Source organism: Bidens hawaiensis, unplaced genomic scaffold (assembly GCF_021521415.1).
Source record: "Bidens hawaiensis isolate Kalapana, Puna unplaced genomic scaffold, B.hawaiensis_p1.1 tig00016267_1, whole genome shotgun sequence".
In the NCBI taxonomy this organism is placed as follows: domain Eukaryota; kingdom Viridiplantae; phylum Streptophyta; class Magnoliopsida; order Asterales; family Asteraceae; genus Bidens; species Bidens hawaiensis.
In genome coordinates, this window is record NW_027492485.1 from 208,190 (window position 1) to 235,170 (window position 26,981).

Sequence of the window (26,981 nt, forward strand, 5' to 3'; positions counted from 1 at the left end):
ATAATAGAGGTTAATGAGATCAGTAGTGAAAATAAAGCGGATTCGGTGGAGAAACCCACTCCGTTAGAGTTAAAGGTACTCCCGTCACACTTGGAGTATGCGTATCTTGATGAGGGCTCAAACTTGCCCGTTATTGTGTCATCCAAGCTGACGGAAGAAAAAAAGACGAAGCTGATTGAAGTGTTGAAACTACACAAGGGGGTGATTGCATGGAGACTTTCCGATATTCAAGGTATTAGTCCCGCTTATTGCACATACTAGATTTTAATGGAGGATGAGTACAAACCGATGGTGCAACCATAAAGGCGTGTTAATCCGAATATGCAAGAAGTTGTGAAGAAGGAGGTATTTAAGTTGATGGATGCCGGGATGATTTACCCGATTTCCGATTCTCCATTGGTGAGCCTGACTCAAGTTGTTCCAAAGAAGGAAGGTATGCCCGTTGTGATGAATGAGAAGAATGAGCTTATCCCTTCGCGTACGGTTACCGGTTGGAGAGTATGTATTGATTATCGGCGATTAAATGATATGTTGGTGCATGAATGTCAGTAGTTCATAGTCTAGTGTCTGTAATCGAGTCTGTATTGTTATTTATGTTTTTGTTTAAAGCGAAGTTGTCAACAAGTTCGCCTAGGCGAACTTGTTGAACAAGCGAAGTTATGGACAACTTCGCCTGAACATGTCAGGCGAAGTTGTCGTGTATTTATACTCAAGCCTACGGCTTGGTTTAGGTGAATAAATAGTTGGAAAATCAGTTAATCAGTTGTTCGTCTAGGTTGTTCATGTAGTTGAACGTGTGTTTTGTAACAGTGATATTTACATCACGTGAGTTCGGTTATAATATATAACGTGTTTCGTGTATTCGTGTGTTTGTGTTCTATACTCGTAACGATCTACGAAGGGATTCCGCACCTGAGTAGACCGCGATATCTCGTGCGATCCGTCCAGGGAACCTACAATTGGTATCAGAGCATTTGCTCGATTGTGAGGTTCGGGATATTCACGCGGGTATAGATTTCGTCCCGTTTCGACTATTCGCGGGACTTGTTTTCGTGTTTCTAAGTCAATCTTACTACTACCACAGTATTCAAGCCTTTGCACCATCAAAAACCTTGTTAAATCCAGATTCCAGATCTTCAAAAACGTCCGTGTTCATCAGGCGAAGTTGCCGTCACTGTACGTAGGGTTTCGGCGAAGATATAAGGTTAAGCGAAGTTATCCACAACTTCGCCTACCTTCTCAAGTTCGCCTGTATCAGCAAAGTTATCTACAACTTCGCCTCATTCCTAAGTTCGCTTACCTTAAGCGAAGTTAAGAATCAGCGAAGTTAATCAGCAGAGTTATCAGCAAAGTTCTTCAGCGAAGTTCTCTACAACTTCGCCTACTTTAAGCGAAGTTATCCGTAACTTCGCCTACAGTACTTAAAAAAAAAATTAACTTTTCAGGTTTCTTACTTTTCGGAAAAGATGTCGTCGATCAACATCTCTGAGTTAGTGAAGATGGAAGTTGAAGCAGGGTCGGCTACCATGGCCCCAAGATTGCTGAAGGGAACCGATTTCGTAGCATGGAAGGATCGGTTCATACAATACGTCAAATACCAGGATGCGAAGATGTGGGTATGCATCCAGGATGGTTATATTCCACCAATTATGGAGTATGAAGGTCGTGACCAAATCAAGAAGTATAGTAAAATAGAAGAAGAAGAGAAGAAGATGTATGAGGCTGAGAGCAAGGCTCATGCTGCTATTACCATGGCTCTTCCACAGGAGATCCTTCATACTTTTAGGAAGTACACTTCAGCAAGGGAGCTTTGGGAAGCCCTTGAGAGCAGATTTGAAGGAAATGTAGGAATCCGGGCTTCAAAAATAAAACTGCTCAAGACCCAGTTCTCAGTCTTCAAGTATTTGAAGAATGAATCATTAGATGATATCATCACTCGATATTATCATCTGATGACTGAACTGAGCAACTATTCCATTTCTTACAGAGAAGAAGAGATAGTTGAGAAGCTTCCGGATGCTCTCCCACCAAAATGGGAGATGTACACTGTGCTGATGAGGGAAGACAAGGACTTTCCCACTTATGATCTCGAAACGACAGTCAACAAGCTCAGGACCTTTGAGCTTAACATGGTAAGAAAGGAGACATCTATGGATCAGGTTCAAGATCCAAGTATGTATGGAGCTAAAGTCAACACTAGCTCAGGCTCAAAGACTGAATCGGCTGCTTACTACTCGAAGGGAGAGTCGGGCCCCAACTCATCACATGAGGGGCATGTGTCAGTTAACACAAATGGGGATGTTTGCTATGTAGCAGCTGGATCTAGTGGTTCTCAACCCCAGGCAAGCAAGAGTAGTTGCTCTTCAAGTGCTCCCAGCAACAACTACTCCAAGATGCCTATGAGTGTCAAGTCTGCTGAAGAGCAGTTTGGCCTCTATGCTTCTTTCATTGCTTCCTATGAGAACTATATTCAAGGGAAAATTGTTGATCCAGCTATGTTGGATGAAGATTACGATCAGATTGATGCTGACGATATGGAAGAAATGGATCTACAATGGCAGATGGCCATGATTGTAAGGAGGGTGAAGAGGTTTATGAATAAGACCGATAGAAAGTTTGTCGGAGGAAGACCAGGGTTCGACAAGTCAAAGGTAAGGTGCTACAATTGTCAACAAAACGGTCACTTCGCAAAAGAATGTAGGAATGAGTGTGTAGAACGAAGTCAAGGAAAGTCTACACCGCATAATGAGGGAAGAAGAGATTACAGTGCCATGATTTCCAGAGGAGATGGTGAATATAACTGGAACCTGCTTTCTAAAGAATCTTTCGAGCAGGCAAATTTGGCAAAGGTCGAAACAGAAGAAAATGAGAAGGCTGCCGGAGAAGAAAAGGCTCTTATGGTAGACGTTAATGACAAGCTCTCCGAGGTATGCTCTAAAACTACTTGTTCAAAATGTGAGAACTTGTCTGAGCAATTAGCAACTATTACCGATCAGTATGTTAGGTTGGATGCTGAATTTAAAACTTTAAAAGAAGATCATCACTTTACTAAATCAAGAGAAAATAATTATAAAATTAAAATAAAAGCTTGTGAAAAAGATGTTAAAAGTTTAAAAACTAAACTTGCTGAAAAAATTGAAGTGATTGATTTAAGTTATGAGGTTTTGGAAGAAAAGACCAAACTAATTGCTGAGAGAGAAAAACAGATTGCTGACCACCAGGTGAAAGTGGTGGAATTGAATCGAAAACTGGAGCAGTTCAGAAATTCCTCTGCTATTCTTGATCACCTTGTTAGTGATCAAGGTTCCTCTACCAAGAGAGGAGGAATCGGTTATCATGAGGTTCCACCACCGTACAATCACAATTACACTTTTAACCCTAGTGTTCAGAAATCTATTGATTTTGAGGTTGCTCAGACAGTGCCAATTAAAGTAACTGTTAAAAAACCAAATGTTAGTGAAGGTGAAACAAGTTCGACTGTTTCATGTGTTGAAATTTCTGATCAAAGTCCAGTCTCGTCAGATTCGGATAAGTCATCCGAGTCTGGTAAGGCAAAAGAGGAGGTTGTGTTACCCAAGAGTGAAGAAAAAGATAAAACAAGTACTCCACTAAATCCGTACGTCCCACCATATGTGAGACAAACGGGCGGTAATATAGCCTCGACATCTAAAACACCAGTTGATAAAAAGGTTAAGCATAGGTGTTGTTTTAGATGTAAATCAATTAGGGCACCTTGTTGCAGATTGCCCTCTGAAACAGCGATTCAGAGGTGTAAGGCCTACTAAAACTGAGCATAAGCTTAATGGTAATTATTATACTGCTAAAAATGAAAACCATTCAAAATTCAAAAATGTAACTAATTCAGGTTTTCATAGAAATAAATTTCAGTTTTACTCTTCTAATAACCAAACCACAAGCTGTAATTTTTCCAATTCACTAAGGTTTGGAAGGTCTCATAATCAATCTACAAGGAGGTATCCTAGTAGGACTGACAGGATTTATCAAAGAGCTAACTTTGGAAAGCCAAAGTTTGGAATGCTTAGATCCAAGACCAATTGGTCTTGGGTCCCTAAATTCTAATCTTTTGCTTTGTTGTGCAGGAACAGTTGAACAGGGCTGCCAATAATCTTTGGGTTGTGGATAGCGGCTGTTCCCAGCACATGACGGGTAACAAATATTTGTTACACGATTTGAAACCTGTTCAAGGAGGGAGAGTAAGTTTTGCCGGAGAAAGTGGAGGCAATATTACTCGAAAGGGAACGGTGTCGAACGGAAAGATGACGTTGGAGAATGTCAACTTTGTAGAAGAATTGAAGCACAATCTGCTGAGTGTGTCGCAGATTTGTGATAAGGAGTACACCGTTCATTTTACAAAGAACGAGGCGATCGTGCTGAAACCGGGTTTTCAGATACCAGAGGAGTGGATTTTGATGAAGGCTCCTCGTGATAGGAATACGTACATTATGGATATGAGATCAACTGAAATGGCCACGGCAGAGTCATGCCTTTTGACAAAAGCGAGTGAAACAGAGTCCGAATTGTGGCATAGGAGAATGGGACACATTCATCTTCGGAAGATGAACCACATTGTCAAGAATGGGCTTGTGCTGGGCGTTCCCTTGAAAAATTTCAATTTTGAAGATAAATGTATAGCATGCAAGAAGGGAAAGCAGCACAAGAAATCCCATCTCACCAAGAAAGTAAATTCAATTGCCAGTACTCTAGAATTGCTTCACATGGATCTCTTCGGTCCCGTGTATGCAAAAAGTCTAGGAGGTACTTCATACTGCTTGGTGATCACTGATGACTACTCACGATACTCGTGGGTATATTTCCTGAAATCAAAAGATGAAACGGCTCAGATGGTGAAGAATTTGATTACCAAAGTTGAGAACGTTATGGATAAAAGGGTTAAGTTCATCAGAAGTAACAATGGAACAGAGTTCAAGAATTTTGAGATGGAGATCTTCTGTCTTCAGAGAGGGATTGAACACCAATACAGCGCTCCTTATACACCGCAACAGAATGGAGTGGCTGAAAGGAAGAACCGAACGTTAATTGAAGGAGCCAGAACTATGCTGGCTGATTCAAAGCTTCCTGTGGTGTTTTGGGCTGAAGCTGTTGCTACAGCCTGTTATGTTCTGAATAGAGTCTTAACTGTTAAAAGACTGGGTAAGACATGTTATGAGCTTATGCATGGAAGAAAGCCCAACTTGAGTGGTCTAGAACCATTCGGGTCCCCTTGTTCGATTTTGAAGACAAATTCTAAATTTGGTGAAGTAGCCGATGAAGGAATCTTAGTCGGTTATGTTGTTGGGACTCCCAACAGACGTGTCTTCAATACATCGACAAGCAAGATTGAGGTGGTGTGTAACACAGATATCACAAGTTACCAACCGCCAAAACCAAGCAACGGACCTGCGGAGTTTTTCGTCTATGTTAAACTTTTTAAGTCTTTTAACATACCGGATTTAGATATCTCTGAAGAAGAAGAAAGAGTTGCTACGAAGATGATCCTTGATGAGGAAGAAAATCTATTGCAAAGACAGCTGATTGATAAATGTCAACCTTCCTCATCAAATACTATCGATACCACTGCTGCCTCAACTGAAGAAGAATTTATCAATCCTTTTCACTCTCAGCATGAAGCAACCATTGACGAGCTCTCTTCTAACTTGGAAGACAATTTGCATGTCGGTTCTGTTCCGACCACGAGAATTCATAAAGACCACCCTTTGGAGAATGTGATTGGTGATGTGTCCTCCGGTGTACAAACAAGACGTAGCTTGGATGAGCACACCTGTGTTTACACAAGCATTAAGGAGACAGGAATAATCAACGAATGCTTGTACACCTGCTTTATCAGCCAGATTGAACCGAAAAATTATCAAATGGCTTTAAAGGACAGCTCGTGGGTCGAAGCCATGCAAGAAGAGTTGGCTCAGTTCAAGAAAATGGATGTTTGGGATTTGGTTGAAAAACCAAAGCATGTGCATGCGATTGGCACAAAATGGGTGTTTAAGTGCAAGAGAGATGAGAAAGAGATTATCATAAGAAACAAGGCGAGGCTAGTTGTGAAAGGATTCAATCAACAAGAGGGGATTGATTATAATGAAGTGTTCGCTCCTGTCGCAAGGTTGGAAGCCATAAGATTGTTTTTGGCGTTTACTGCATATAAAAAGATGAAGGTATTTCAGTTGGACGTGAAGAGTGCTTTTTTGAATGGGAAAGTTGATGAGGTTGTGTATGTTGAGCAACCTCCGGGTTTTCCTGACCCAGATTTTCCAGACCATGTGTACAAGTTAAGCAAGGCATTGTATGGATTACATCAGGCACCTCGTGCCTGGTACTCAACTCTGTCAGACTACTTGCTTGAAAATGGGTTTGAAAGAGGTCAGATAGATAGCACGCTGTTTGTGAAGAGACAAGGAAGCGACTTCCTGCTAGTGCAAGTCTACGTGGATGACATTATTTTTGCTGCATCAAAAGTCTCCATGTGTCAAGATTTTGAGGCCGTCATGAAGAAAAGGTTTGAAATGAGTGCTATGGGTGAACTAACTTTCTTTTTAGGATTGCAGGTTGATCAAAATAAGGATGGGATGTTCATTCACCAGACCAAGTATGTCCATGATGTGCTCAAACGATTCAAGATGGAGGACAGCACTCCATTCGACACTCCAATCTGCGTCAATCACAAATTGGGTGCTGAGTCAGACGGTGATGCAGATGTGGACCCAACTCAGTATCGGGCTATTATAGGTTCTTTAATGTACTTAACTGCTTCTAGGCCTGATATAATGTTTGATGTTTGTCTTTGTGCTCGTTTTCAGGCAAACCCAAAGGAATCTCACATGAAATGTGTGAAGAGGATCTTGCGGTATCTCAAGGGCAAACCGAAGCTGGGGTTGTGGTACCCGAGAGGAGGAGACTTGGAGCTAGTCGCCTACACAGACTCTGATTATGGTGGGTGCAATCAGAGTCGGAAGTCAACAACAGGAGGATGTTAGTTTCTTGGTGGCAGATTGGTGTCGTGGCAATGCAAGAAACAGACTTCGGTCGCAATTTCAACCTGTGAAGCAGAATACATGGCAGCATCCAACTGCTGCTCCCAGGTTCTTTGGATTCAACAACAGTTGCGCGACTATGGTCTGAATTTCTTACATACTCCTATTTGCATTGATAACACAGCTGCTATCTCAGTAACTAACAATCCCGTGAAACATAGTAAAACTAAACATATTGACATACGTCATCATTTCATACGGGATTGTGCTGAGAAGAAACTGATAGTGCTTGAAAAGGTGGATACGCTTGATAATTTCGCTGATCTTTATACTAAAGCGTTTGATAAAACAAGATTTCAAAACCTTATCGAGCTAAATGGGATGATCAATCCCGAGTAACCATGCTTTTCTTGTAATATTAAAAAAAAAAAAAAAAAAAAGGGTCACTATCGCTTAAAAATATGTCGGTTACATCAGTTTGAAGGACTTGTCTTCGGATATGTTTTGGTCCTCATTTTCTACTTGTAGATTTTGAGGATAGCCATTAACCAGATTACTGATTGTGACCGGGGCGGTTTATGATGAGTTTTCATTCTTTCGCTTAAAATTAGTCGATCATACTTAGTTATAAGGACACATACTAGTATGTGGTCGGTCCAGCTGATCCATTGGATCTTCGGGATAGCCGTTTACCTGAAGACTTTGTTTTGGTCGGGGCGATTAATGTTAAAATTTTGAAAAAAAGGGAAATGAAATTATTTTTCAAGTCTACTACTTCGTAAGAAGTACGTTTGCTATGTTAAACGGAAAATTGATCCAACCTTGGAAAATGATAGATATACTAACTTTGTGTGCTTAACTGGTGAGGTTATTAGGCTTAAAAGGCTTTAGGACAGTCAATGTATGTCAAGGTAACTTTTTATGGTGCGTAAAAGTAGACGTGATACAAACTAAATTTACTTGATTTTACGTGGAAACTCCTTAAGAGTTTTGCTTGTCTTCATTTTTATCTTTCCAAGTGATAGGCAGAAAAGCAATTACCCAGTCATACACGAGCCCATGGGTGGTCTGATTCCCGTGAAGATAGCGTTTCAAGAAACTGCAGTGATCCAGATTCGGGACTTGCAGTTATTTACTACTCTGAAGTCTATGTAAATTTGTGAGTTAAAAAAAAAAAAAAAAAATGAGTATTGAAACATTCTAGAGATGAAAGTGTCAAGACTTCTCAATCTTAGAGTAAGAAGAAGAACGGGAACCAGATGAAGAGTACTTACAACTTAATCAGACACTATGGGTCGAGGTCAATTCGGGGTGACTTGGGGAAAGCCAAATACGCTTTGAGGAGAGATAGGAGGCATCAATATTTCTGAGTTGTTGCCCACTTAAATTTTGAGGCATAACTTAACCTAACTCGTATCACAGACACGATGAAAACCATCTTAAGTTATTTACATGCTTACAACCTGTCTCTTTATGTCATAATACAGCTAAACACGGATCTATGTGACAGTCACATACTTAGTATGATTCCTGTTCGGATCTTTTCTAAAACGTAGCAGTCCCTATCCAGACAGAAATTTGATCCCTTATACTTAAATTGTTTAAAGTTTTCTTTTTCTGTAGTTGTATTTGTTTATAACGGGTTACTTGGACTTGAACGTGTCATTTAGTTCTTAAAGGAAAGTTTTATAACTTAATTGGAAAACTGTTAAACTTATATGGTTAAATTTTGTAAATATATAGGCGATGTTGTTGAACAGGCGAAGTTGTGGATAACTTCGCCTAGGCGAAGTTATCCGTAACTTCGCCTGTATAACTTTGCCCCTATATAAGGATTTTCAAGAGTCAAACAGTTCATTATTCTAAATATCAGCGAACTTATTCTCCGTTTTCTCAGCGAACTTAACTCGATTTTCATCCGATTATCCTTTTTCCGATTTCAGTTAGTATTCAAGGTGTGTTTGGATTCTATATCTTTTACTCGATGTTCGATGTTGTTAATCCTAGGTTGTTTCGACACCCGGTTAACGACCTCGGATGTTCGAAACCTAAACCAGATTTCAAAACTTGTTTTACGTGTGTAGAGGCTACGAGTTAAGGACTAAGAAGAGAAACGACAAAGACGATGATCCCAATGCACCGAAAGGTGCAGGTGGTGAGCTGCCAAGAACTACTCAAGCTCTTGGGACTTCCACGGCTCAGGGGGAGTCTGCAGGTGCAGTTGGTGGTGATGAGGTGGTGATGGTTGATGATGAAGATGATGTGATTGATGCGTTGAGAGAGTTAGATGATGATATGCTAGATGATGATGTGTTTGATGATGATATGCTGCCGTGTGAGGAGATTGAGAAGATTGGCACACAGATTGTGATTGAAGATGGGATAGAAGAGGGGGAGATAGTAGAAGAAGACGTTGAACACGAGATCCCAGATGTTGAGAAAGCCGACATGGGTACTGAGATGGATGAGACTGAGTGGGAGGAGCAGCCTAGGTGGAAGGAAGGCTGTGCTCATTGGTTTATTAAGACCAAGAAGCCTGCTGTTCCAGCCATGTTCAAGAAGAGTTATAACATCAAAGGCTATGCTGAGTCGAAGAAGGGAATTATCTGTTGGATATATGATGAACAGATAAAGTTGTTTGTGGTGAAGCGTTTTGATGGTATTCAATACTTCAAAAGAACCCTGAGATCTCTCAATACGTTGGCGGAATGTGAGGTGAAGGATTTGGCCAGGTTGGGCCTGATAAATAGAAGTGACGACAACATGGCAAGAGTGATTGGGAAGATCGTGTGGAAAGAAAGCATAAAAGAGAAGAAGTTTGAATTATTAAAGCCACAGAAGGGAAAGCTCGTGGAGGATACAGAAAGGGGAATGAGAGCAGATGGCAAGCCATGGATGGTGATGAAGTACAAACCGATCCGATGCATCAAGGAGGTTCCAATGAAGACTATGCCTCAAGATGTGTTGAAGAATCTAAAATGGTGGTACGTTGATTGCCAGACTGCTGAAGCCGTGATGGAAGACGAAGACGAACAAGAAGTGCTGAGGGTGTATGATCCGATGCATCTTGTTAACTTATCGAAAGCTGATCTGCAAGTGTTGAATGAAAAGAAGATATTCTATATTCCTACTTGGAAGGATGAAGCAAGGAAATATCAGCGAGTAGTCACGGTATGTGTTAGAGAAGGAGTGCATGCGTGAAGATACAGGATTACAAGACAAGAGCTTAAAGATCAAGATATGAAGCTACTGCCAAGGGGGAGTCTGTTGGTGCATGAATGTCAGTAGTTCATAGTCTAGTGTCTGTAATCGAGTCTGTATTGTTATTTATGTTTTTGTTTAAAGCGAAGTTGTCAACAAGTTCGCCTAGGCGAACTTGTTGAACAAGCGAAGTTATGGACAACTTCGCCTGAACATGTCAGGCGAAGTTGTCGTGTATTTATACTCAAGCCTACGGCTTGGTTTAGGTGAATAAATAGTTGGAAAATCAGTTAATCAGTTGTTCGTCTAGGTTGTTCATGTAGTTGAACGTGTGTTTTGTAACAGTGATATTTACATCACGTGAGTTCGGTTATAATATATAACGTGTTTCGTGTATTCGTGTGTTTGTGTTCTATACTCGTAACGATCTATGAAGGGATTCCGCACCTGAGTAGACCGCGATATCTCGTGCGATCCGTCCAGGGAACCTACATGATACCACCCGGAAGAACCATTTTACGTTGCCGTTTATTAATCAGATGTTGGAGTGTTTGGTAGGTCAGCAGTTTTATTGTTTTCTAGACGGTTTTTGGCATTGCATCGGAAGACCAAGAGAAGACGACTTTTACATGTCCCTATGGCACGTTTGCATACCGTTGCATGCCGTTTGGACTATGTAACGCTCCGGCTACCTTTCAACGCTGTATGGTGGCCATCTTTCAAGATATGATAGAGACATCCATGGAGGTGTTTATGGACGATTTTTCGGTTTACGGTAATTCTTTCGATCATTGTTTGGCTAATCTTGAGAAGATGTTGAAGAGGCGTATTGAGACAAAGTTGATGTTGAATTGGGAAAAATGCCATTTTATGGTGACGGAAGGGATTGTGTTGGGACATAAGATCTCGAGAGATGGTATTGAGGTGGATCGTGCAAAGATTGATACTATAAGTAGACTTCCTCCACCGACGAATGTGAAAGCGATTCGGAATTTCTTGGGCCATGCGGGGTTTTATCGGCGATTTATCAAAGACTTTTCAAAAATTACCTGCCCGATAACTCGACTCTTCGAGAAAGACGTACCATTTGTTTTTATGACGAATGTGTGAAGGCGTTCACGTTTTTGAAAGAAAAGCTCGTAAGTGCTCCCATTCTTTGTTCTCCCGATTGGAGTTTGCCGTTCGAGCTCATGTGTGATGCTAGTGATTATGCGGTTTAAGCGGTTTTGGGGCAAAGGCGAGATAAATATTTTCACCCCATCTATTATACTAGCAAGACGTTGAATGATGCCCAAGAGAACTACACCACCACCGAGAAGGAGCTTTTGGCCGTTGTTTTCGCATTTGACAAGTTCCGCTTGTATCTCGTGCTTTCGAAGACCACCATTTTTACCGATCATGCAGCCTTGCGTTTTCTCTTTCAGAAGAAAGACGCGAAGCGTCGTCTTATACGGTGGATTCTTTGACTTTTCGAGTTTGAAACATAAGAGGGGTGCGGAAAACCTAGCGGCCGATCATCTATCCCGCCTAGAAGATCCAAGGAAAGAAGAGTTGCGTGAGGAAGAGATCGGTGATACATTCCCTCATGAGTATATCGATTTTGTTGCGGCCGAGAAGCAAGGTAAGCCATGGTTCACTGATTTTGCTAATTTTTGGCTAATGGTTTTGTTTAGGAGGGTATGACTACGCAACAAAAGAGGAAGTTCTTCCAGGAAGTTAATTGGTATGTGTGGGATGACCCGTTCTTGTTCAAGATTGGTTGTGACGCACGTTAAATCCGGTTCCAAGAGTTAAAGCTTGTAAAGTATGTTCTATTCTCGGGATTTAACCGACGTTTCTCGGGAGCCTTTACGTCATCCCGGTACGTTAAAATTATGTAACTTTTCATTCAATTTGCCTTACACTTCATACTGGAGGGACTAGAGTGTAATTTATTTTATATCATAATAAAATATGAAATAATCCTACCCCTAATGATACTAGCGGCCGATCGAAAGAGAGACCCCCCCCCCCTTCCTCGAAATTCTTCTGTCCAGCCAACTTTGATCAGTAAAAACTTCAATTCCAGGTCGGTTTTATGATTCCCCATGTCTCTTACACGTTAATTGACCTTTGAATTACGCGTATTGATCGAAAAACGACTTGTTGTAGGCTAACCGGGTGGTTGTCAAATTGAGCTTTTCCGGGACTGTTTTGAGTGAGTTTTTTGCATCAAAATCCTCCTAGGTATGTGTAGTACATCATATTAAAATTTCGTGGCCATTGGAGGTGTTTTGGTCGGTTAATCGATTTTAGTTCGAAAACTAGGGTTTATCGGGTGTAGAATTGTCAATTGTTGAGTTTGATGCGTTAATCGATTGAATGACCAACCGAATCAGTTTGCATGGCCCTAGGGGAGTTTAAGGGTTGTGGGAAAACTATTTTTTTGGAACTCGGGGCTGTTTAGGTTGGTGATTAGCTAATCGAGTCGGTTGTGTGCAAATTGTCGTTTAAACGTAAAAGTGAGTGTTGTAAAAAGGAACCGCCACCCATATCGACTCGTGTGGTATGTTTATGATAAATGAGCAGGTTATGACGGGGATTCGGTCCATTTGGGGCTGATTTTCTTGACAAATGATTTAAGAACTTATTTCGCGCGTATTCGACTCAATTGGCTTGCAAGCGGGTAAATGGTACATCTTGGTTAACCCCGATCATGATAGTAGGGTGGGTTCGGTTAATTGAAAGGTTTTAGGGGCTGAGGTAAAGTAATTGGGTATGGGTTGGGCCTTGGGCCAAGTTGTTGGGCCTCGGGCCAAAGTGTTGTGCTTGAACGGCCCATTAGGCAAGTGTGTTCTTACGGTCTAGTTTAGTGACGCGTTGTGTACAATTTACAAGCCCTTACTTGTGAGTGTGCACTTAGGGACTTCCTAGCCCGTTGCAGGTGTTCGGTTGATTTCAGGTGAGTTCTTGATGCCCCGTTTAACTCTTTTAAGTTTTGGGCTAGCATGCACACCTAAGTGATTTTGCTTGATGAAATGTTTTAAACTATTTTGCATAGGCTTGCTAGTATTGGTATGTATATATATTATTGTATGGCCAGTATTTGGCGAATGTTGTAGTTGTTATCGACTACGGAATGTTACGTATGCCTACTTCGTGTTTGCATGCGTTGAATGGAATGTTACGTGTTGGGGTTGTACGTTTTCTCAGCCCTGAATGTTATTATTGAATGTTATATATATATATATATATATATATATATATATATATATATATATATATATATATATATATATATATATATATATATTTATATATGTAGGAATGCACGTATAGAGATGTTCATACGTGTGGATGATTATTTATTGAATGTGGTGACCTAATTGATGTATTTCCGTTTACAGTTTTAAAACCGTTGGAATGATTATTAAGACTTTTGTTACTTATTTAAAACTTGAACTCACTCAGCTTAAGCTAACTTTGTGTGCATGTTAGTGTGAGTTTCCGGTTAGGAGGAGGATGACTTATCGCTTGGACGTGCACGAAGCTACTTGGACGGTGAAGGGCATACGGGATTTGAAGATTTTATTATTAAACATTTATTTTTAAAAATATTTATTAAATATAATTATGTTGGTTTTGGGCAAAATTCCCTGGTTTTGAAAACTTATAACCCCGCCTTAGATCCTGCTATGCGCACGGCTATCGCCGACGAGGTTTACCAGGTGCTCCATAGCGCCATTCCCGAGATCGTTGCTGAGGCCGTTAGGGCCATGGAAGAGTCATTGGTTGGTAAAGGGAAGAAGGGTAAGGAGACACTGGTCGAGGAAGAGGAAGAGGTGTATGTACCGAGTGGGGATGAGGACGAGGTTCGGACTATTAGTGTATCTACTCGGGGTTGTTCGTATGGGGACTTCAAAATGTGTGACCCTCCTTCTTTCAATGGTACTAAAGATGCTTTGGCAGCTCATCAGTGGGTGAGAGAGATGGAGGCCGTTCTGAGGGTTAGTAAGTGTAAGGGAGATGACATGGTCACTTATGCTACCGCCTCGTTTCGTTCCGAGGCATTATGTTGGTGGGATAATCTGATGCAGGCTATGGGTGATCGATCGATTAGGAGGATGACATGGGATGGATTGAAGAAGTTGGTTCTCGATCAGTTCTGTCCTCTGCACGAATTGGATAAAATTGAACAGGAATTCTTGACCTTGGAGGCGGGCAGTATGACACATCGGGAATACACCACCAAGTTCAACAAGATGGCTCGCTTATGTCCCGATCTGGTTACCCCTGAGTCAAAAAGGATTAAGAAGTATGTGAAGGGCCTTCCGGTGGATATTCGTAGGAGTGTGGTGACCACCGACATGAACTCCTTTCACTCGGTGGTTACCTTGGCAGGTACATTGTATGATCAGAGGGAGAAGTTACCGCTGACCGAGGCTAGGAAGACTTGGAACACTAATTCGTATGGTAAGCGGACCGGGGGAAACAATTATAGTTCATCTGGGAAAGGGTGAAGACTGAGACTTCTAAGTTTAGGAGGGATGCGGCATTCAGTAATTGCAAGAAGTGCAGCAAACTTCACAAGGGGGAGTGTAAGAGTGGGTCCGGCACCTGTTTTCGTTGCGATAAGGTTGGGCACCCCTATTACGAGTGTCCGACTCTGACTTGTTTCTGCTGTAAGGGTTCCGGTCACTTGTCACCAAACTGTCCTACCGGTAAGATGGTAGGGTCCGGTCAGAGAACTTCCTCAAGAGGGAAGACGGAAGAGAAGCCGAAGGCCAGGGCAAGGGCCTTCAACATCTCCAAGAAGGAGGCGAAGGATGATGAGGATGTCGTTTCAGGTACTTTTCCTTATTTAGTTTTCATCCCACCATTATAATTTCTTGTTCCTTTGAAATCGTATGTGTTGACCGTGTAGCTAAGCAGTAGTATAATATTATCCCAGGTACCTTTTTACTTGATGAATTACTGGCGTCAGTTTTATTTGGTTCGGGCGCCAGTAGAAGTTTTGTGTCTACCGCTTTCTGTTCCTCGTTGAATAAATCACCCGAGCGCGTAGTCGATGTGTATGAGGTTGAGGTCGCCGTAGGAAAACCCGTGTCCTTGTCTAGGGCTATTCATGGTTGTTCCATCGAGTTGTCTGGGTATAGATTTCCGGTGCGATAGTATTTGATGCCGCTTGGTTGTTTCGATGTGGTGCTCGGGATGGATTGGCTCGCAAATGTTGATGCTCAGATCATTTGTGGTCAGAAACTCGTTCGTCTAAGGGCCCCGGATTGGACTCAAATTACGGTCTTCGGTGATCGGAATGTTGCGACACCACATATTATATCCATGCTTAAGGCGGGAAAGTTGATGCAGCGGGGATGCAGGGCATATCTGGTGTATGCTATAAACGTAAATACCGTGGTGGCTACCGTCGGTGATGTTCCTATTGTTTGGGATTTCCCGAATGTATTTCCAGATGATTTGTCAGATGTGCCGCCGGATCGCGAGGTCGAGTTCTAGATTGACCTTGTACCGGGCGCCAAACCCGTTGCCCGAGCTCCCTACCGCCTAGCGCCGAATGAAATGAAGGAACTTATGGCTCAGTTGGGAGACTTGCTCAATAAGGGCTTTATTCGACCAAGCATCTCACCCTGGGGTGCCCCCGTCCTGTTCGTTAAAAAGAAGGACGGTAGCATGCAGATGTGCATTGACTATCGTGAATTGAACAAGCTCACTGTTAAAAATCGGTACCCTCTTCCAAGGATGACGATTTATTTTATCAGCTCCAAGGAGCTAATTGGTTCTCAAAGATCGACCTTAGGTCCGGGTATCATCAGTTGAAGATTTGGGAGGAAGATATTCCTAAGACTGCCTTTCGCACTCGTTATGGACATTATGAATTTCTTGTGATGTCTTTCGGTTTGACCAACGCACCGGCTGCATTCATGGATCTTATGAACCGGGTGTGTAGGCCGATGCTCGATCGTTCGGTTATTGTGTTCATCGATAACATTCTTATGTACTCTAAGAGTGAATCTGATCATGCCGGTCATCTCATGGAAGTGTTGGAGGGTCTGCGGAAGAACAAATTGTATGCGAAATTTTCTAAGTGTTCCTTCTGGTTACGTGAGGTTCAATTCTTGGGTCATGTTATTAACTCGAGTGGTATTCTGGTTGACTCTGCAAAGGTGGAAGCCGTGAATGAATGGGAGTCTCCTAAATCTCCATCTGAAATCCGTAGCTTTCTGGGTTTGGCGGGGTATTACCGCCGCTTTATTCCCGATTTTTCGAAAATTGCTTCTTCACTGACCAACTTAACTAAGAAGAATGTTAAGTTCATTTGGGGTATGGAGCAGGAGGAGGCTTTTCTCGAGTTGAAGAACAGATTGACGCATGCCTCGATTTTAGCTTTACCCGATGGCACCGATGACCTGGTGGTTTATTCTGATGCCTCTTATCAGGGGCTTGGGTGGGTTCTGATGCAGCGAGGTCGAGTCATCGTGTATGCCTCGCGGCAATTAAAGCCTCACGAGGCGAATATCCTACTCACGATTTGGAGCTAGCAGCCGTTGTGTTTGCGCTTAAGTTGTGGTGGCATTATTTGTACGGTGTTCCTTGCGTTATCTATACTGATCATAAGAGTTTAAAGTATTTCTTCGAACAAAAGGAACTGAATATGCGCCAGCTTCAATGGTTTGAGTTAATTAAGGATATGATTTGGAGATTATGTACCATCCAAGTAAGGCTAACGTGGTGGCTGACGCATTGAGCCGGAAGGAGAGACCGAAGCCGATTCGTGTAAAATCTTACCACCTAATCCTTAAACCCGATATTTTGAAGCAAATAGCCAGCGTTCAGAATGAGGCTTTGCAGGTGGAATGGATTATGTCAGAACGTGTTTGGGGTCAGGACAAATTGTTGGAAGACGTCGGTGACGGGGTGAAGTATAAGGATGGTCGTTTATGGGTACCGAGGTATGGGGGATTCAGAGATAAAATTTTAGATGAAGCGCATAGGTCGCGCTATTCCATTCATCCGGACGCGACCAAGATGTACCAAGATCTGAAAAAGAATTATTGGTGGCCTGCGATGAAGTTTGTGGTGGCTCGGTATGTGAGTAAGTGTTTGACATGTCTACAAGTTAAGGCCAAACATCAGAAGCCGTTTGGGAAGCTTCAGCCGTGGGAAATACCTGAGTGGAAATGGGAGCATCTTACTATGGATTTTGTGACTAAACTGCCTCGTACTCCTAGGAGTAGTTATGACACCATTTGGGTAATTGTCGATAGATTAACCAAGAGCACTCATTTCTTGCCTATCCGAGAGACTTTTAATTCCGAGTTGTTGGCCGATGTGTTTATTCGTGAGATCGTTTCTAGGCACGGGGTGCCGGTATCTATTGTTTCGGATAGGGATACGCATTTTACCTCCAGGTTCTGGAAGAAGTTTCATGAGGAGATAGGCACCACACTCCTCATCAGTACCGCTTATCACCCGCAGATGGATGGTCAGTCCGAGAGGACCATTCAAACTCTTGAGGATATGTTACGGGCTTGTGTTATCGATTTTGGTGGTAGTTGGGATCGTCACTTACCGTTGGTAGAGTTCTCGTATAATAACAGTTATCACGCCATGATTGGGATGCCACCGTTTGAGATGTTGTATGGTAGGAGGTGTAGGACTCTAGTCTGTTGGGGTTCCATTGGTCAGAAGCAGTTGGGTAGTTTGGAGGTGGTCGAGGCTACGACTGAGAAACTCGACAAGATTAAAGCGTTTATGAAGGCCGCCCAGGACCGACAAAAGTCTTATGTGGATAAAAGGCGAAGACCTATTGTGTTCGAGGCTGGGGATCGGGTTATGTTGAAAGTTTCTCCATGGAAGGGCATTATTCGTTTTCGTAGGAGGGGGAAGCTTACTCCGAGGTTCATTGATCCGTTCCGTATATTGTCCCGTGTTGGTGAGGTAGCGTATAGGCTGGAATTGCCTGATGAGCTCGCGGGAATTCATCCTACTTTTCACGTGTCCCATCTGAGGAAATGCTTAGCGGATGAAGATGCTCATGTGCCTCTTGATGATATTGAGCTCGATAGTAAGCTGAACTACGTTGAGCAACCGATTGCTATTCTTGACCGTCAGGAAAGACGTTTAAGGAACAAGGTGGTTAGGCAAGTGAAGGTGCAGTGGAGGCACCGTAGGGGTTCCGAGGCTACTTGGGAGTCCGAAGACGAGATGATGAAACTCTACCCGCAGTTGTTCCTGTCGCGTCGGGATTCGGGAACGAATCCCATTGTAAGGGGGTGGACTTGTAACCCCCGTTAAATCCGGTTCCAAGAGTTAAAGCTTGTAAAGTATGTTCTATTCTCGGGATTTAACCGACGTTTCTCGGGAGCCTTTACGTCATCCCGGTACGTTAAAATTATGTAACTTTTCATTCAATTTGCCTTACACTTCATACTGGAGGGACTAGAGTGTAATTTATTTTATATCATAATAAAATATGAAATAATCCTACCCCTAATGATACTAGCGGCCGATCGAAAGAGAGACCCCCCCCTCTCCTCGAAATTCTTCTGTCCAGCCAACTTTGATCAGTAAAAACTTCAATTCCAGGTCGGTTTTATGATTCCCCATGTCTCTTACACGTTAATTGACCTTTGAATTACGCGTATTGATCGAAAACGACTTGTTGTAGGCTAACCGGGTGGTTGTCAAATTGAGCTTTTCCGGGACTGTGTTGAGTGAGTTTTTTGCATCAAAATCCTCCTAGGTATGTGTAGTACATCATATTAAAATTTCGTGGCCATTGGAGGTGTTTAGGTCGGTTAATCGATTTTAGTTCGAAAACTAGGGTTTATCGGGTGTAGAATTGTCAATTGTTGAGTTTGATGCGTTAATCGATTGAATGACCAACCGAATCAGTTTGCATGGCCCTAGGGGAGTTTAAGGGCTGTGGGAAAACTATTTTTTTGGAACTCGGGGCTGTTTAGGTTGGTGATTAGCTAATAGAGTCGGTTGTGTGCAAATTGTCGTTTAAACATAAAAGTGAGTGTTGTAAAAAGGAACCGCCACCCATATCGACTCGTGTGGTATGTTTATGATAAATGAGCTGGTTATGACTGGGATTCGGTCCATTTGGGGCTGATTTTCTTGACAAATGATTTAAGAACTTATTTCGCGCGTATTCGACTCAATTGGCTTGCAAGCGGGTAAATGGTACATCATGGTTAACCCCGATCATGATAGTAGGGTGGGTTCGGTTAATTGAAAGGTTTTAGGGGCTAAGGTAAAGTAATTGGGTATGGGTTGGGCCTTGGGCCAAGTTGTTGGGCCTCGGGACAAAGTGTTGTGCTCGAACGGCCCATTAGGCAAGTGTGTTCTTACGGTCTAGTTTAGTGACGCGTTGTGTACAATTTACAGGCCCCTACTTGTGAGTGTGCACTTAGGAACTTCCTAGCCCGTTGCAGGTGTTCGGTTGATTTCAGGTGAGTTCTTGATGCCCCGTTTAACTCTTTTAAGTTTTGGGCTAGCATGCACACCTAAGTGATTTTGCTTGATGAAATGTTTTAAACTATTTTGCATAGGCTTGCTAGTATTGGTATGTATATATATTATTGTATGGCCAGTATTTGGCGAATGTTGTAGTTGTTATCGACTACGGAATGTTACGTATGCCTACTTCGTGTTTGCATGCGTTGAATGGAATGTTACGTGTTGGGGTTGTACGTTTTCTCAGCCCTGAATGTTATTATTGAATGTTATATATATATATATATATATATATATATATATATATATATTATTTATATATGTAGGAATGCACGTATAGAGATGTTCATACGTGAGGATGATTATTTATTGAATGTGGTGACCTAATTGATGTATTTCCGTTTACAGTTTTAAAACCGTTGGAATGATTATTAAGACTTTTGTTACTTATTTAAAACTTGAACTCACTCAGCTTAAGCTAACTTTGTGTGCATGTTAGTGTGAGTTTCCGGTTAGGAGGAGGATGACTTATCGCTTGGACGTGCACGAAGCTACTTGGACGGTGAAGGGCATACGGGATTTGAAGATTTTATTATTAAACATTTATTTTTAAAAATATTTATTAAATATAATTATGTTGGTTTTGGGCAAAATTCCCTGGTTTTGAGAACTTATAACCCCGCCTTAGATCCTGCTATGCGCACGGCTATCGCCGACGAGGTTTACCAGGTGCTCCATAGCGCCATTCCCGAGATCGTTGCTGAGGCCGTTAGGGCCATGGAAGAGTCATTGGTTGGTAAAGGGAAGAAGGGTAAGGAGACACTGGTCGAGGAAGAGGAAGAGGTGTATGTACCGAGTGGGGATGAGGACGAGGTTCGGACTATTAGTGTATCTACTCGGGGTTGTTCGTATGGGGACTTCAAAATGTGTGACCCTCCTTCTTTCAATGGTACTAAAGATGCTTTGGCAGCTCATCAGTGGGTGAGAGAGATGGAGGCCGTTCTGAGGGTTAGTAAGTGTAAGGGAGATGACATGGTCACTTATGCTACCGCCTCGTTTCGTTCCGAAGCATTATGTTGGTGGGATAATCTGATGCAGGCTATGGGTGATCGATCGATTAGGAGGATGACATGGGATGGATTGAAGAAGTTGGTTCTCGATCAGTTCTGTCCTCTGCACGAATTGGATAAAATTGAACAGGAATTCTTGACCTTGGAGGCGGGCAGTATGACACATCGGGAATACACCACCAAGTTCAACAAGATGGCTCGCTTATGTCCCGATCTGGTTACCCCTGAGGCAAAAAGGATTAAAAAGTATGTGAAGGGCCTTCCGGTGGATATTCGTAGGAGTGTGGTGACCACCGACATGAACTCCTTTCACTCGGTGGTTACCTTGGCAGGTACATTGTATGATCAGAGGGAGAAGTTACCGCTGACCGAGGCTAGGAAGACTTGGAACACTAATTCGTATGGTAAGCGGACCGGGGGAAACAATTATAGTTCATCTGGGAAAGGGTGAAGACTGAGACTTCTAAGTTTAGGAGGGATGCGGCATTCAGTAATTGCAAGAAGTGCAGCAAACTTCACAAGGGGGAGTGTAAGAGTGGGTTCGGCACCTGTTTTCGTTGCGATAAGGTTGGGCACCCCTATTACGAGTGTCCGACTCTGACTTGTTTCTGCTGTAAGGGTTCCGGTCACTTGTCACCAAACTGTCGTACCAGAAAGATGGTAGGGTCCGGTCAGAGAACTTCCTCAAGAGGGAAGACGGAAGAGAAGCCGAAGGCCAGGGCAAGGGCCTTCAACATCTCCAAGAAGGAGGCGAAGGATGATGAGGATGTCGTTTCAGGTAATTTTCTTATTTAGTTTTCATCCCACCATTATAATTTCTTGTTCCTTTGAAATCGTATGTGTTGACCGTGTAGCTAAGCAGTAGTATAATATTATCCCAGGTACCTTTTTACTTGATGAATTACTGGCGTCAGTTTTATTTGGTTCGGGCGCCAGTAGAAGTTTTGTGTCTACCGCTTTCTGTTCCTCGTTGAATAAATCACCCGAGCGCGTAGTCGATGTGTATGAGGTTGAGGTCGCCGTAGGAAAACCCGTGTCCTTGTCTAGGGCTATTCATGGTTGTTCCATCGAGTTGTCTGGGTATAGATTTCCGGTGCGATAGTATTTGATGCCGCTTGGTTGTTTCGATGTGGTGCTCGGGATGGATTGGCTCGCAAATGTTGATGCTCAGATCATTTGTGGTCAGAAACTCGTTCGTCTAAGGGCCCCGGATGGCACTCAAATTACGGTCTTCGGTGATCGGAATGTTGCGACACCACATATTATATCCATGCTTAAGGCGGGAAAGTTGATGCAGCGGGGATGCAGGGCATATCTGGCGTATGCTATAAACGTAAATACCGTGGTGGCTACCGTCGGTGATGTTCCTATTGTTTGGGATTTCCCGAATGTATTTCCAGATGATTTGTCAGATGTGCCGCTGGATCGCGAGGTCGAGTTCTAGATTGACCTTGTACCGGGCGCCAAACCCGTTGCCCGAGCTCCCTACCGCCTAGCGCCGAATGAAATGAAGGAACTTATGGCTCAGTTGGGAGACTTGCTCGATAAGGGCTTTATTCGACCAAGCATCTCACCCTGGGGTGCCCCTGTCCTGTTCGTTAAAAAGAAGGACGGTAGCATGCAGATGTGCATTGACTATCGTGAATTGAACAAGCTCACTGTTAAAAATCGGTACCCTCTTCCAAGGATGACGATTTATTTTATCAGCTCCAAGGAGCTAATTGGTTCTCAAAGATCGACCTTAGGTCCGGGTATCATCAGTTGAAGATTTGGGAGGAAGATATTCCTAAGACTGCCTTTCGCACTCGTTATGGACATTATGAATTTCTTGTGATGTCTTTCGGTTTGACCAACGCACCGGCTGCATTCATTGATCTTATGAACCGGGTGTGTAGGCCGATGCTCGATCGTTCGGTTATTGTGTTCATCGATAACATTCTTGTGTACTCTAAGAGTGAATCTGATCATGCCGGTCATCTCATGGAAGTGTTGGAGGGTCTGCGGAAGAACAAATTGTATGCGAAATTTTCTAAGTGTTCCTTCTATTTACGTGAGGTTCAATTCTTGGGTCATGTTATTAACTCGAGTGGTATTCTGGTTGACCCTGCAAAGATGGAAGCCGTGAATGAATGGGAGTCTCCTAAGTCTCCATCTGAAATCCGTAGCTTTCTGGGTTTGGCGGGGTATTACCGCCGCTTTATTCCCGATTTTTCGAAAATTGCTTCTTCACTGACCAAGTTAACTAAGAAGAATGTTAAGTTCGTTTGGGGTATGGAGCAGGAGGAGGCTTTTCTCGAGTTGAAGAATAGATTGACGCATGCCTCGATTTTAGCTTTACCCGATGGCACCGATGACCTGGTGGTTTATTCTGATGCCTCTTATCAGGGGCTTGGGTGTGTTCTGATGCAGCGAGGTCGAGTCATCGTGTATGCCTCGCGGCAATTAAAGCCTCACGAGGCGAATATCCTACTCACGATTTAGAGCTAGCAGCCGTTGTGTTTGCGCTTAAGTTGTGGTGGCATTATTTGTACGGTGCTCCTTGCGTTATCTATACTGATCATAAGAGTTTAAAGTATTTCTTCGAACAAAAGGAACTGAATATACGCCCGCTTCAATGGTTTGAGTTAATTAAGGATATGATTTGGAGATTATGTACCATCCTAACCCTAATGATACTAGCGGCCGATCGGAAGAGAACCCCCCCCCCCTGCTCCAAATTCTTCTGTCCAGCCAACTTTGATCGGTAAAAACTTCAATTCCAAGTCGGTTTTATGATTCCCCATTTCTCTTACACGTTAATTGACCTTTGAATTACGCGTATTGATCGAAAAACGACTTGTTGTAGGCTAACCGGGTGGCTGTCCAATTGAGCTTTTCCGGGACTGTTTTGAGTGAGGTTTTTGCATCAAAATCCTCCTAGGTATGTGTAGTACATCATATTAAAATTTCGTGGCCATTGGAGGTGTTTAGGTCGGTCAATCGATTTTAATTTGAAAACTATGGTTTATCGGGTGTAGAATTGTCAATTGTTGAGTTTGATGCGTTAATCGATTGAATGACCAACCGAATCAGTTTGCATGGCCCTAGGGGAGTTTAAGGGATGTGGAAAAATTATTTTTTTGGAACTCGGGGCTGTTTAGGTTGGTAATTAGCTAATCGAGTCGGTTGTGCGCAAATTGTCGTTTAAACGTTAAAGTGAGTGTTGTAAAAAGGAACCGCCACCCATATCAACTCGTGTGGTATGTTTATGATAAATGAGCAGGTTATGATTGGGATTCGATCCATTTGGGGCTGATTTGCTTGACAAATTATTTAAGAACTTATTTCGCGCGTATTCGACTCGATTGGCTTGCAAGCGGGTAAATGGTACATCATGGTTAACCCTGATCATGATAGTAGGGTGGGTTCGGTTAATTGAAAGGTTTTAGGGACTGAGGTAAAGTAATTGGGTATGGGTTGGGCTTTGGGCCAACTTGTTGGGCCTCGGGCCAAAGTGTTGGGCTTGAACAGCCCATTAGGCAAGTGTGTTCTTACAGTCTAGTTTAGTGACGCGTTGTGTACAATTTACAGGCCCTTACTTGTGAATGTGCACTTAGGGACTTCCTAGCCCGTTGCAGGTGTTCGGTTGATTTCAGGTGAGTTCTTGATGCCCCGTTTAACTCTTTTTAAGTTTTGGGGTAGCATGCACACCTATGCGATTTTGCTTGATGAAATATTTTAAACTATTTTGCATAGGCTTGCTAGTATTGGTAGGCCTTGGAATGTTATAGAATGTGTGTATGTATATATATTATTGTATGGCCTATATTTGGCGAATGTTGTAATCGTTATCGACTACGGAATGTTACGTATGCCTACTTCGTGTTTGCATGCGTTGAATGGAATGTTACGTGTTGGGGTTGTACGTTTTCTTAGCCCTGAATGATATTATTGAATGTTATATATATATATATATATATATAGGAATGCACATATAGAGATGTTCATACGTAAGGATGATTATTTATTGAATGTGGTAACCTAACTGATGTATTTCCGTTTACAGTTTTAAAACCGTTGGAATTATTATTAAGACTTTTGTTACTTATTTAAAACTTGAACTCACTCAGCTTAAGCTGACTTTGTGTACATGTTAGTGTGAGTTTCAGGTTAGGAGGAGGATGCCTTATCGCTTGGACGTGCACGAAGCTACTTGGACGGTTGTAAGGCCCCAAACCCCGGGAACCCCACAGTTGGTAATCATACAAACACTTATAAAAATATTTAAACTAAAAAAAAATCAATCGTTCCATTAAGCAACCAATTTCAGAGTAAAATTTAGCAGAAAACGTAAATAATAAAATAAGTTCCCAAAACCCGGGAATTTTTCCCAAAACCAACATAATTATCTTTAATAAAAATTTTTCAATATAAATGTTTAATAATAAAATCTTCAAATCCCGTATGCCCTTCACCGTCCAAGTAGCTTCGTGCACGTCCAAGCGATAAGGCATCCTCCTCCTAACCTGAAATTCACTCTAACATGCACACAAAGTCAGCTTAAGCTGAGTGAGTTCAAGTTTTAAATAAGTAACAAAAGTCTTAATAATCATTCCAACGGTTTTAAAACTGTAAACGGAAATACATCAGTTAGGTCACCACATTCAATAAATAATCATCCTTACGTATGAACATCTCTATACGTGCATTCCTATATATATAAATATATATATATATAACATTCAATAATAACATTCAGGACTGAGAAAACGTACAACCCCAACACGTAACATTCCATTCAACGCATGCAAACGCGAAGTAGGCATACGTAACATTCCGTAGTCGATAACGACTACAAAATTCTCCAAATATTGGCCATACAATAATATATATACATACACACATTCTATAACATTCCAAGGCCTACCAATACTAGCAAGCCTATGCAAAATAGTTTAAAACATTTCATCAAGCAAAATCGCATAGGTGTGCACTTGCCTAGACCGTAAGAACACACTTGCCTAACGGGACTTTCAAGCCTAACACTTTGGCCCGAGGCCCAACAACTCGGCCCGAGGCCCAACCCATACCCAATTACTTTACCTCAACCCCTAAAACCTTTCAATTAACCAAACCCACCCTACTATCATGATCGGGGTTAACCATGATGTACAATTTACCCGCTTGCAAGCCAATCGAGTCGAATACGCGCGAAATAAGTTCTTAAATCATTTGTCAAGCAAATCAGCCCCAAATGGACCGAATCCCCATCATAACCTGCTCATTTATCATAAACATACCACACGAGTCGATATGGGTGGCGGTTCCTTTTTACAACACTCACTTTAACTTTTAAACGACAATTTGCACACAACCGACTCGATTAGCTAATCACCAACCTAAACAGCCCCGAGTTCCAAAAATTTAATTTTCCCACAGCCCTTAAACCCCCCTAGGGCTGTAAAAACTGATTCGGTTGGTCATTCGATCGATTAACGCATCAAACTCAACAATTGCCAATCCTACACCCGGTAAACCCTAGTTTTCGAACTAAAATCGATTGACCGACCTAAACACCTTCAATGAATGGTCAAGTCGAGAATGCTAATCGAGGGGTGAAGAGGATTTTGGAGAGGACGGTTGGGGTAAATCGGAAGGATTGGTCAAAGAAGTTAGATGACGCATTATGGGCATTCCGGACCACGTACAAGACTCCGTTGGGTACTACACCGTTTATTCTTGTTAATGGTAAGTCTTTTCATCTTCCGGTGGAGTTGGAGCATCGTGCTTATTGGGCGTTGAAGACGGTTAATATCGATCTTACCAAGGCCGCGAGGAAAAGGTACTTTCAGAATCATGAGTTGGAAGAGCTTCAGGATGCGGCGTATTCTCGATCGTTGAACATCAAAGAAAAGACGAAAGCATTACACGATCGGCGTTTGAAAGGCGGCCAGGAATTCCAGAAAGGCGACAAGGTATTATTGTTTAACTCTCGTTTGAAGTTGTTTGCAGGAAAGCTGAGATCGAAGTGCGCGGGACCGTATTTGGTGAAAGAAGTTTTCCCGTATGGAGTGGTAGAGTTGGAGAATCCGGATAATGGAACATCTTGGAAGGTGAACGGTCATTGTTTGAAGCACTATCTTGGAGCGCCAGAGGAATCAATCGAGATGGAGGAAACTCCTCTCGATCCGTCGCACTGATTTGTCACACGTGATTCTTGAGTGAATACTCAAGTGTAGAGTTTGTATATTCTTTCCTATTTTAATTT

General features: G+C 42.4%; 1 protein-coding gene across 1 annotated transcript; it reads left to right on the top strand.

Moving 5' to 3' along the window:
- The first annotated feature begins 321 nt into the window (after nucleotides 1-321).
- Nucleotides 322-26,913, top strand: LOC143551103 (uncharacterized). Its single transcript, XM_077041616.1, has 2 exons — nucleotides 322-433; nucleotides 26,327-26,913. The coding sequence occupies exons 1-2, from the start codon at nucleotides 322-324 to the stop codon at nucleotides 26,911-26,913; spliced, it is 699 nt and encodes a 232-aa protein (XP_076897731.1).
- Nucleotides 26,914-26,981: the final 68 nt, after the last annotated feature.

Excerpts from the sequence above, each read along its gene's own strand:
- LOC143551103 (XM_077041616.1), top strand. The coding sequence starts at position 322 with ATGCAAGAAGTTGTGAAGAAGGAGGTATTTAAGTTGATGGATGCCGGG. Across the intron at positions 434-26,326 it reads AGTTGTTCCAAAGAAGGAAG|GGGTGAAGAGGATTTTGGAG; the intron begins GTATGCCCGTTG and ends ATGCTAATCGAG.